The sequence below is a fragment of the Martes martes genome, assembly GCF_963455335.1.
Source record: "Martes martes genome assembly, chromosome: 7".
NCBI classification, from domain to species: Eukaryota; Metazoa; Chordata; class Mammalia; order Carnivora; family Mustelidae; genus Martes; species Martes martes.
Genome location: NC_137894.1, coordinates 142,865,601 through 142,877,837, shown reverse-complemented (window position 1 = coordinate 142,877,837; position 12,237 = coordinate 142,865,601). Strand labels below are relative to the sequence as shown.

Below are 12,237 nucleotides of genomic sequence, written 5' to 3'. Positions count from 1 at the left end.
CCATACAAGCTGATCTCTGTTATCCTAGAAGTATCTTCCCTCTAGTTTCATTAAACCACATATTTCAAAACAAAATCTCCATTCTCCAAACTGTCAAGCTCCTATTCTTGTCGAAGGCGACTTCTTTCATACCTGTGCCTCACTCAGGCCAAGCTCCAACATTTCCAGAGACTTTCGGATCATGTTTGATTTCTCTTCCACCAGATTACTTTCGTCATCTTTCTTCAAACACTTCAGTGTCTCAAGTAAACTTTGTAAGATGGAATTGTGCTCGTTCTTCAGAGCTTCCAGCCCCTGAATCACTTGCTTTGTCTTAGAAATAATCTCATCCTGTGTCAGCTTCTCCAACTTGTCTTCCTTTATATACACCATCGTGGACATGTTGTCGTACATTCTAGAATGGAGAAAGGAAAACAGATGAGGCATCTCGTCACAGGTGTCATTTATGTTACACCTCTAATAAAATACACTGTGTGAAGACTTTTAGATTAACATTTTTATAGGTGAATAACAAATGTGTGTATCTGTGACTTGCTGAAATACTGTACTGTTTCTCTTTTCCCTCTGCAGACCAATTTAATTACTTTTCTGGCTTATGCCTGAATTCTTTTTAATGGGAGAAATGACAGCACTTGAAATTAATGCCAAAGATTAAAAGCACCAAAACATTCAAATGCCATTTCTACAGCACAAAGCCTCAGTGAACAGGAGTTCTCTGAATGTCTGCAAGCTTTTTCCCCCTTAAAGAAAAGTAGAAGGGACAGTAAATTCTTGGTAACATATTTACCAGACAAAGCCTTGAGAAGTGGTCACAGTTGGAAGAAGGAAGAAAACCAGCAAAGGAACATGGGAACAACCAGAGTGGCAGGAGAAGGACTAGGTCCGTCTGAAACACGGCAAGAGAGTGGCGTGAGCAGGACGGTCAGCACTGTAAAGACGCAAGGAGGACGAGGGCTAGGCATGCCTATGGGATCCGACTAGCCGAGAGGCCACCAAATTCCAGTGTCTGGAACTGGCTTTAAAATAATAAAATGAGGACGAAAAAGGAAAGGGGCATATAAAACAGTGTCAGCACCCCCGTGACTGCTGAAACTAGTAGGTCTTAAACCCCCTAATTAAGTTAAACAGAAGAAAAGGTCACAGTGAGCATGAAAGCGGCTCAGGAGGCTGACAGGGCACTGAAGTCCGACTGCGCATCAGCGTGACTCCCTCCAGAGCACTGAGCACTCCTCGAGGTCCTCCTGTACGCTGTCACGCATCGTTCGTATCGCCCTGAACGCAAGCCCTGTCGGAAAGGCAAGGCCTCGATCTTGTACCCGTCCCACTACGTCACATCCCCTGGACGGCGCCGAGCCCTGGCCGACCGCGCGGTGCAGGCCTAGACCGACAGACGCCCATGCAGGGAAGCAGCGGCGAAGCACCAAACAGGCGCTGAAGGAGCGCACGGGTGCGGAGCCCCTACAGTGTTCCATCAGCACGTCGTCCGCCTGAAGCAGAACACTGGCTAACCATGCTGTAATTAAAATTCAAAACTTTACTAAAAAACATTAAATCCTATCAACTATGAGGACAGTCAGCGTCCTCTCTCTGGAAAGAAGGGAAGAGAGGGAGTTCTGTTTACAAAGAGAAAAGAAAGGGAAGGGGCAGAGGGTCCCCCCCACCCACCGCACAGGAAAAATTTTATTTACTTTTTGCCCCACTCCACTCCCCACCAGCAACTCTCATTTGCTTCCCGTGACTAAGTGCCTCTCACAGTTTGTCTCCCATTCTGATTTCCCCTTATTTTTTTCTCCCTTCCCGTGTGATCCTGTTTTGTTTCTTAAATTCCACACGAATGAGATCACATGACAACTGTCTTTCTCTGGCTGACTTATTTCGCTCAGCATAATACCCTCTAGTTCCATTCACATCGTTGCAAACGGCAAGATTTCAATTTTTGATGGCTGAGTAGTATTCCACACCCCCATCTTCTTTATCCATTCATTCATGCACATCTGGGCTCTCTCCAGTTTGGCTATTGTGGACGCTGCTGCTATCAACACCGGGGTGCACGTGCCCCTTTGGATCACTACATCTGTATCTTTTAGTTATGTACCCAGTAGTACAATTGCTGGGTGGTAGGGTAGCTCTATTTTCAACTTTTGAGGAAACTCCATAGTGTTTTCCAGAGCAGCTGCACCAGCTGGCGCAGGTTTATAGAGGAGTAGCAAGGGACGCCAGGGTGGCGCAGTTCAGTTAAACATCGACTCTTGGTTTTGGCTTGGGTTGTGACCTCAGGGTCCTTAGATTGACACACCCCCCCCCAGTCAGGTTTAGCTGAGCCTGCTTGGGACTTTCTCCCTCTCCCTTCCCTTGCCCCACTCACGCACACACTCTCTCTCTCCTAAAATAAGTAAGTAAAATCTTAAAACAAGGGGTGACTGAGTGGCTCAGTGGGTTAAGCCTCTGCCTTCGGTTCAGGTCATGATCTCGGGGTCCTGGGATCGAGCCCCAAATCGGGCTCTCTGCTCAGCAGGGAGCCTGCCTCCCCCTCTCTCTCTGCCTGCCTCTCAGCCTACTTGTGATCTCTGTCAAATAAATAAATAAAATCTTTTTTTTTTGAAGATTTTATTTGCCCCTAAATAAAATCTTTTAAAAAAAAATCTTAAAACAAAAACGGGAGTAGCAAAACCATAACAGGTAGGATTTACATATAGGAAAAAAATCAAAACACAATGGGAAAGACTTAATCACTTGAATGAGGGGATGCCTCAGTTAAGTAAACACATTTAAAGAAATTCAGGGGGCGCCTGGGTGGCTCAGTTGGTTCAGCATCTGCCTTCAGCTCGGGTCATGATTCCAGGATCCTGGGATCGAGCCCTACGTCGGGCTCCTTGGTCAGTGGGGAATCTGCTTCTCCCTCTGGCCCTGCCCCCCACCCTGCCATGCTTATGCACACATGTTATCTCACTTCCTCTCAAAAATAAAATACTTCAAAAAAATTTTTTTAATTTAAATAAAATAAACAAAATGGCAAAAAACTCAAAGAAAACATGGATAAGAGTTCACCAAGTAAGAAACTTCTCAAGCTTGCTATTTAAACTCCCAGTTGAAAGGGTCATGGTAGTGGTTACACGGATTTCTAAAGGGTAAAAATACTGGGAATGTAGGTCCGCACAAACATCATACTTCGTCAGCCTGGCAACCACATCGTCCCTAAGACTTTCTTCTAACTCTTGGGCTGTGTATGCCTCCCAACAGCCTGGAACAACAAATGGGCCAGAACCATGACTGGCAATCCACAGGCATGTCTGCGGCAAGTATGTGCTCAATAAACGAACGAGCCAGCAACGGAGCCAGCAACGGAGCCGGCGCCTTTGAACCCAGTATCTTTTTATTCCCTCGCCTACTATGGGACCTCACAAATCCACGGTTCAACAGGCAAAGCCATTGTGGCCTAATTATTACACTGTATGTCTCAGATTCCAATTCCCTTTAACATAATAACCTGTCCTTTATGTCAAGACTGAGTTGTTTTTGTTTTTGTTTTAATTTTATTTACTTAAGTAATCTCTACACCCAACACGGTGCCCCAAAGATTTCTCTTAATCACTGGTGTGTTACAGCAAGTAAAACAGTCAAGTCTTGGGGCTCCTGGCTGGCTCAGTTAGAAGAGCAGGTAACTCTTTATCTTGGAGTCCTTTTGAGTTGAGCCTCAGGCTGTACTCAAGAGACTGATTACATAAACAAACAGAGGAATCTTCAGCATTACAAGAAAGTCCCCCGGGGAATGATGGACACTGACAGACGTAAAGGGGACAATTCCAATTCCGTGCAGTGCGAGGTTGATGTTTTAAACTGAGAAGCTGGAACTCTGTGTCCCCTGAGGCATGGTTGGGGAACTACAAGAACTCTCCTCCGCAACACAAAAGAGAAGTGGGAGGACCCAACCCTCAACCACAACCTGGCCTGTAGGACACCAACAGCCAGGCCTTTACCTCCAAAGGGGGAGGTAAGAGATCAAACCACCTCAAAGACAGAAACAGCCACTCACTAGGTTAAATACTTATTGAGCACCAACTCTATGTCAGACCCTATTCAAGGCATAGGAGTGGACTTCCCCCCCTCCACAAAAAAAAAAAAAAAAACTTTTTAAAGAAAATAAAAATATGGTGACAAAAGACTATCCTACATGCTACTAGGGGGTTGAGGTCATGCAGACAGAATTAAAATAATCAGAATGGATTCAGACTTCTCAAAAGCAACAGAGGAAATAAAAAGCAATTAAACAAATGCCTCCAAAATTATCAAGGAAAATTATTCCCAATTTAGAATTTCATAGCCAGGGGCATCTGGGTGGCTCATGATCTCAGGATCCTGGGGTCAAGCCCCGAATCGGGCTCTCTGCTCAGCAGGGAGCCTGCCTCCCCCCCTCTCTCTGCCTGCCTCTCTGCCTGCTTGTGATCTATCAAATAAATAAAATCTTAAAAAAAAGAATTCCGTAGCCAGCCAAACTCTCAATCAACTGTAGGAATAGGAGAATAACATTTTTAGACATACCAGGTCTCAAAAACTTCTACCTCTCATGTTCCCTCAGGTTCAGGAAGATGAGTGCAAGCAAAATGATAAGTCAAGAAAAAAACATGGGAAAAAAAAAAAGAGAGAGAAAACATGGACTACGGGGCGCAGGGCTCACGGTGGGGAAGACAGAGCTCTGTACCAACCTAGGGACAAGTGCTGAAGACCAGGATGGATTAGAACCAATTTAAAAAGGAAACGAAAACAAGATAATTAATTAGCTCCTGAGGAAAACAAAAGGTCAAATAGGAAAAGTAATCATCGTTTATTATATAGCTCAGCTCTTACATTTATAGAGTCTAAAGATATAAATGGTTAAGACTGATCTAAACAGGGGTGCCGGGGTGGCTCAGTGGGTTAAAGCGTCTGCCTTCGGCTCAGGTCATGATCCCAGGGTCGTGCGGAGCCCCGCATCCGGCTCTCTGCTCGGTGGGAGGCCTGCTCTCCCCTCTCCCTCTCTGCCTGCCTCTCTGCCTACTTGTGTTCTCGGTCTGTCAAATAAATAAATAAAATCTTAAAAAAAAAAAAAGACTGATCTAAACAAAATTAAAATTTTATTGGGAGATTCTGGAGCTGCAAAGGGTGCACCTGTGTGGTGAAGAGAAGCAAAGAAAGACTAAGTCTTAAGTATCCAGAACGGGAAGTCAAACAGTAAAAATCTTCAGGGGGCCTGGCTGGCTGTCAGTGGAGCACGCGACTCTCGGTCTCAGGGCTGTACGTCCGAGCCCCTCACTGGGCGTAGGGATCACTTAAAAAAACAAAATCTTAAAAAGCAATAATCTGGTAATATAATAAGCCTGTTACTCAGAAACATGAGAAACGGTGGTAATTATGGAAAAAGGATGATTTCACTTAAAAGTAGTAAAAACATTACTTCTAGGGAGAGGGAAAGGGGGAGCAAGGGAGTGGCAAAAACCCACACTTACAAAACCATCTGTGAAAACTGGATGTGTACCATTCTCATCACATCACAGCAAGAGCGCATGCGCCCCCCGACTTCACGACTGACCAAGCCAAGTCCTGACCACCTGGCTGAGGCGGTCTGTGCAGGCTTCCATCCGCTCCACACATCCACTCCTCCCCACACTCTGTCTTTAGAAAGCAGCCCACACTCAGAGAGCTGGGCAGAGCTCAGCTGGGCAGAGTGGGCAGAGCCGATCTCCTGAAGAGGGAGGACGAGGTGTCTGGAGTTCTGTATGGGACAGTGTTTTTTCTCTGCCTCGTCCTTCATTTATTTACTTACCCATCTACGTCAACACAGACTGTGGGTATTTGAGCCCAACATAGGACTCCATCCAAGGACCCTGGGACCACGACCTGAGCTGAAGGCAGACACGTAACTGACTAAGCCACCCAGGTGCCCCTGGATATTTGTTTTATAGTTTAAATTATACCTAAAGGTTACTAATTATTAAAAATACTATATTAAGGGAGCACCAGGGTGACTCAGTCCATCAAAAACAAGGGAAGTCTAAGAAATTCCACAACCCAGGAAAAACGATGGTTAAACGTGACATGATGCGGTATCCTGGATGGAGTTTTGGAACAGAACAAGGATATTAGGAGAAAACTAGTAAAATCCAAATAAAATGGGGAGTTCTGGGGGGCGCCGGGGTGGCTCAGTCATTAAAGAGTTTGCCTTTGGCTCCCTGCTTGGTGGGAAGCCTGCTTCTCCCTCTCCCACTCCCCCTGCCTGTGTTCCCTCTCTTGCTGTGTCTCTCTGTCAAATAAATAAATAAAATCTTTAAAAAAATAAATAAGGGGCACCTGGGTCACTCAGATGTTAAGTGTCTGCCTTCCCCTCAGGTCATGACTCCAACGTCCTGGGACAGAGCCCCACATCGGGCTCCCTGCTCCTGGGAGCCTGCTTCTCCCTCTCCAGCTTCCCTGTGCTTGTGTTCCCTCTCTCACTATCTCTATCATAAATATATAAGATCTTAAAAATATATAAATATAAATAAATAAAATGGGAAGTTTGGTTAAAATTATATATCAACGCTGGTTCCTTAATTGTCACAAATGTGCCATAATCATTTAGGGTATTAGCTTTAGGAGAAACCAGAGTGCAGGTATGCAGGGACTTCGTACTGCCTTTGCAACTTTTCTGCAAACCTAAGGCTATCCTAAAAAGTTTGTTTTTAAAAATCTACGTACAGGGACCCTTGGGTGACTCAATCAGTTAAGCATCTGCCTTCAGCTGGGGTCAGGATTCCAGGGTCCTGGGATTGAGTCCCGCATGAGGCTCCCTGCTTGGCAGGGAGCCTGCTTCTCCCTCTGCCTGCCGCTCCCCCCTGCTTGTGCGCTCTGTCTCAAATAATAAATAAAATCTATCTTTAAAAAAAAAAAAAAACTACCCACCAAGAATACAAAAAAGTGCATGTGTAATTTTGATAAAAATGGAACCAGAAAAGTGTATGTGCCATCTGTACAGTGAGAATGCACACCTTTGAGTTTTAGTTCCTGGAGCATTTTCCTGACTGTATTGTCTTAGGAAAACGAACCCAAGTCTGCAGTGAGTTTAGTGAGCCATCGCTGCAGTTTCCACCAGCAGCAAGGAGACAGACCGTTGAGGAAATGGAAGCCAAACGGCGCATGGCAAGGCCCTGGCTCCTGATCGCTCACCCACCAGACGACAAATACCTAACTGGACGGCCTGGCGCGGCTGGCAAAGGAACTTCTCAAACCCCAGATACAGAAGGGATTTGAAACTCCTGCCGTAACAAAGATAGACTAACCTAACAGTGAGACAAGAATAGAAATGCTGAATACGCTGAATATTTTATAAAACAGAAAAATTGGGACACCTGGGTGGCTCAGTCAGTTAATGTCTGCCTTGGACTCGGTCATCTCAGGGTCCTGGGATCCAGGACCTGGATCCTGCTCAGCAGGGAGTCCGCTTCTCCCTCTGCCACTCCCCTGCTCACACACTCTCTCAATTTAACAAAATCTTTTTAAATTTTTTAAAAAATAAAACAGAAAAATTAAACCAGAACTGGTTAGACTCAAAACGTATTTTTTTTTTTAAGATTTTATTTATTTATTTGACTGACAGAGAACACAAGCAGGCAGAGGGGCAGGCGGCGGGTTGGGGGGGGTAGTTAAGCAGACTCCCCGCTGAGCAGAGAGCCCGATGCGGGGCTCGATCCCATGACACCGAAACCACAACCCAAGCCGAAGACAGAGGCTTAACCCACTGAGCCACCCAGGCGCCCCTAAACGTACTTTTTAAGTATTTTACTAGACCACGCATACTGCATTTTTGTCATGTCAGATTATCAATTTTCATGTAATGCTCTCATTTCCCATCTCTACCACCTCTTATTTTCATATATATTTATATTCCATTTATATTCACCACAATGAGATTTATAGTGACTACAGACAACGAGATTATACACACACAATGAGTCCATTAATTAGCAGGCTATAGCAGCACCTGGGTGGCTCAATCGTTAAGCCTCTGCCTTCGGCTCAGGTCATGATCCCAGCATCCTGGGATCGAGCCCCGCATCAGGCTCCCTGTTCGGCAGGGAGCCTGCTTCTCCCTCTCCCACTCCCCCTGCTTGTGTTCCCTCTCTCGCTGTCTCTCTGTCAAATACACAAATAAAATCTTTAAAAAAAAAAAATTAACAGGCAATACAATTTTCAACAGTGTGACAAATTTTACTGAACCTTACCCCCCTCTCAAAAATTAACAACGAGAGGGGCAGCTGGGTGGCTCAGTCAGCTGAGCAGCCGACTCTCGATTCTGGCTCCGGTTGTGATTCCGGGGTCATGGGACTGCCCCCACACCCCCGACTGGGCCACACTTGGGAAGAGTCTGCTTGGCCCTCTCCCTCTTCCCTAACCCCTCCCCAGCTCAAGTGTGTGAAAACACACAAGTGCTCTCTCTCTCTCTCAAATAAATAAATAAAATCCTTAAAAAAAAAAAAAAAAGAATTAACGGGGCGCCTGTGTGGCTCAGTCAGTAAAGCATCTGCCTTCGGCTCAGGTCATGATCCTTCAGTCCAAGGACTGAGCCCCACCTCGGGCTTCCTGCTCAGCGGGGAGTCTGCTTCTCCCTCTGCCCCTCCCCCACCTAGCTCCTGTTCTCTCTTTTGCTCACCCTCTTTTTTCCTAAACAAATAATTAAAATCTTTAAATATATATATATATATTTTTTTAAAGGGAATGTATGGAGTTAGTTTAGTGGTGGTGGCTGCCCAACACAGAGAACATACTAAAAAATGCACTGAATTGTACGCTTTAAAATGGTCACTACAACGTTACATGACTTACATCTCTATTTTTTATTTTTTCATCTTTTTTCAAAGATTTTATTTATTTGGGGCACCTGGGTGGCTCAGTGGGTTAAAGCCTCTGCCTCCGGCTCCGGTCATGATCCCAGGGTCCTGGGATCCAGCCCCGCCCGCATCGGGCTCTCTGCTCCGTAGGGAGCCTGCTTCCCCCTCTCTCTCTGCCTACCTCTCTGCCTACTTGTGATCTCTGTCTGTCAAATAAATAAAAATCTTTAAAAAAAAAAAAAAGATTTTATTTATTTGACAGAGAGACACAGCAAGAGAATGAACACACGCAGGAGGAGCAGCAGGCAGAGGGAGAAGCAGGCTTCCCGACTAGGTGGGGGCCTGATGCAGGGCTCATCATGACCTGAGCCGAAGGTAGATGCTTAACGACTGAGCCCCCCAGGCGCCCCATCTCAATTTTTTAAAAGAATGTGATAGAGGGATGCCTGGGTAGCTCAGTGGGTTAAGTGTCCGCCTTTGGCTCGGGTTGGGATCGAGTCCCGCATCAGGCTCCCTGCTCAATAGGAAGCCTGCTTCTCCCTCTCCCTCTGCTGCTTCTCCTGCTTGTGCTCTCTTTCTCCGACAAATAAAAATAAATAAAATCTATTTTTTTAAGATTTTATTTATTTTTTTGACAGAGATCACAAGTAGGCAGGGAGGCAGGCAGAGAGAGGGGGGAAAGCAGGCTTCCGCTGAGCAGAGAGCCTGAAGCGGGGCTCTATCCCAGGACCCTGGGATCATGACCTGGGCTGAAGGCAGAGGCTTAACCTTACACTGAGCCACCCAGGCGCCCCGCAGAACTTTTACACCCATACTTTGGCATTATTCAATGTGGAAATAACCCAAATTCTATCAACTGATGAATGGATACACAAAATGTGGTCCATCCATACACTGGAAATAGTATTTGGCTTAAAAAAAAAAAAAAGGGAACAAAATACTGATACAAACTTCAACACGGCTGGACCTCACAAAACATTTACTTAAGTGAACCACGCCAGACACAGAAGGCCACATACTGGGGCTCCAGGGCGGCTCAGTCCTTCAAGCATCTGCCTTCCGCTTGGATCATGATCCCAGAGTCCTAGGATCAAGCCCCAAGTCTCCCTGATCAGCTGAGAGCCTGCTTCTCCCTCTCCCTCTCTCCCCTGCTCATTCTCTCTCAAAATAAGTAAATAAATAAAATCTTTTAAGAAAAAAAAAAAGGCCTGAGGGTTGCCAGGGGGAGAGGGGTAGGGAGAGGGTGGTGGGGTTATGGACATTGGGGAGGGTATGTGCTATGGTGAGTGCTGTGAAGTGTGTAAACCTGGTGATTCACAGACCTGTACCCCTGGGGCTAATAATACATTACAGGTTTATAAGAAAAATTTAAAAATTATTTTTAAAAAGAAAAAAAAAAGGCCACATATTACATAATGCCACTGATATGAAATGTCCACAGAGACAGGAAGCAGATCAGAGGCGCCAAGGGCTGGAGGGAGAAGGGTGGTGAGTGACTGCTAACAGGTTCAGGGTTTCTTTGGGGGGTTTGAGTAACCTGGTGAATTCTTTCATATATAAATATTTCAGTAAGACATACAGAAGTTGTGTTGTTGTTGTTGTTGTTTTTAAATTAATGATGCACACCAAAGAAAACAAAACATAAAACCCAACTTTGGGACGTAATCTATTTTAGCTTTGTCTTGAAATCACAGAAAACTTCATTTCTCAATCTTTTTAATCCCATGCTCCCCTTCAAATGAAAGTCTCAAGCCCTCTTCAATTTATTTAGAAATTTCCAAATATATAATACCTTACCTATTGTGACTAAAAAGCAAAGTAACCAATGGTAATATTACAAGTAAAAATGTACATATGTTTTTGGTTCTGAAGTTTCAGAACAAAAACTATATATACATACTTTATTGGGGGGGAGGGGCAGGCTCCACACCCAGCACGGAGCCTGACGCAGGGCTCCATCTCACAACCCTGAGATCACAACCTGAGCCCAAATCAAGAGTCAGACACTGAACCTACCGAGCCACCCAGGTGCCCAGAACAAAAAATTACATAATGCAAAGTCAAAAGAAGAATATTACTTGCTTAAGAGGAGGTAAAACTGGGGCACCTGGCTGGTTGGAAAATCATGTGACTCTTGATCTTGGGGTTGTGAGTTCAAGCCCCACGTTGGGTGTAGGAATTACTTTAAAAAAAAGTGGAAAGGGGGCACCTGGGTGGCTCAGGGGGTTAAGCCACTGCCTTCAGCTCAGGTCATGATCTCAGGGTCCTGGGATTAAGCCCCACATCGGGACTCTTTGCTCAGCAGGGAGCCTGCCCCTCTCTCTCTCTCTCTCTGCCTGCCTCTCTTCCTACTTGTGATCTTTCTTTGTCAAATCAATAAATAAAAATCTTTAAAAAAAAGTGGAAAAAAAACCAATTCTTGAATTTTCTGATGTTTAGTTTTTGTTTTGGTGAAAGCAGGTAAGGCTACAGAGTATGGAGGAGGAGTGTCACTCCCCCAGCTTACATAACAAAGTTTAGGTTCATATTTTAACCCAAATCCAAAAAGGTCTCCTAGGGGGTCTCAATCATTTTCAAAACATGACATTTTTGGGTAAAAATAGAAATGGGGGCGCCTGGGTGGCTCAGTGGGTTAAAGCCTCTGCCTTCAGCTCAGGTCATGATCCCAGGGTCCTGGGATCGAGCCCCACATCAGGCTCTCTGGTCTGCAGGGAGCCTGCTTCCCCCTCTCTCTCTGCCTGCCTCTCTGCCTACTTGTGATTTCTGTCTGTCAAATAAATAAATGAAATCTTTAAAAAAAAAAAAAAGAAATGTTATACCCCTTTGTAGGCTTACAATAGTGAGTCACTTTATTTTCTAAATATAACACTGTATTATAATAACAAACATACTTATCCAACTATACACTGCCTACTCTTTCCCAAATAAGAATCACGAAATTCTACTCAAGGGAGGATGTGCTCCATCAGGGAAGTCCTGATCAGAAACCTCATCCATGGACCACAAACTGCCAGAGGCAGCGGAGAGACAGAGCTGGCCACAAAGCAGTTCCAGAATGGAAATACTATCAACTCATCATCTTCTACCTGTACCACTGTATCTCCTCCAATCTCATCTTCCTCAAACCTAACCTAACCTAACCCTTTTATCTCTTCTTCTACACTTAAATCACAAGAATAAAATGAATGAATGAATCATACTGGTCTAAAAATCACAAAAATCTCTAAGGTGTATTCAACTGATGAATCACTAAATTCTATCCCTGAAACTAGTAACACAGTATATGTTAACTAAATTGAATTTAAATTAAAAAAAAAAAAAAGGCATAACTCTCAGCAGATGCCAGCACAGAATGCCAAACACCTTCCTTATGTATGTTCCTGGAACTTAAATCATG

General features: G+C 44.8%; 1 protein-coding gene across 22 annotated transcripts in view; it reads right to left on the bottom strand.

Annotated features, from left to right (window-relative positions):
* Window positions 1–12,237, bottom strand: part of KLC1 (kinesin light chain 1) — a 61,633-nt gene that overhangs the window by 36,647 nt on the left and 12,749 nt on the right. For 21 of the 22 annotated variants that reach the window (XR_013967180.1, XM_080809349.1, XM_080809350.1 and 18 more), the window contains exon 2: window positions 133–394. Coding sequence is in view for 21 of the 22 variants with exons in the window: in XM_080809349.1 (XP_080665475.1) it covers window positions 133–393 (261 nt within the window). In the remaining variant the exon portion in view is untranslated. Of the gene's footprint in view, window positions 1–132; window positions 395–787; window positions 903–12,237 lie in introns of those variants that run through there. The other variant, XM_080809343.1, reaches the window with a different exon arrangement.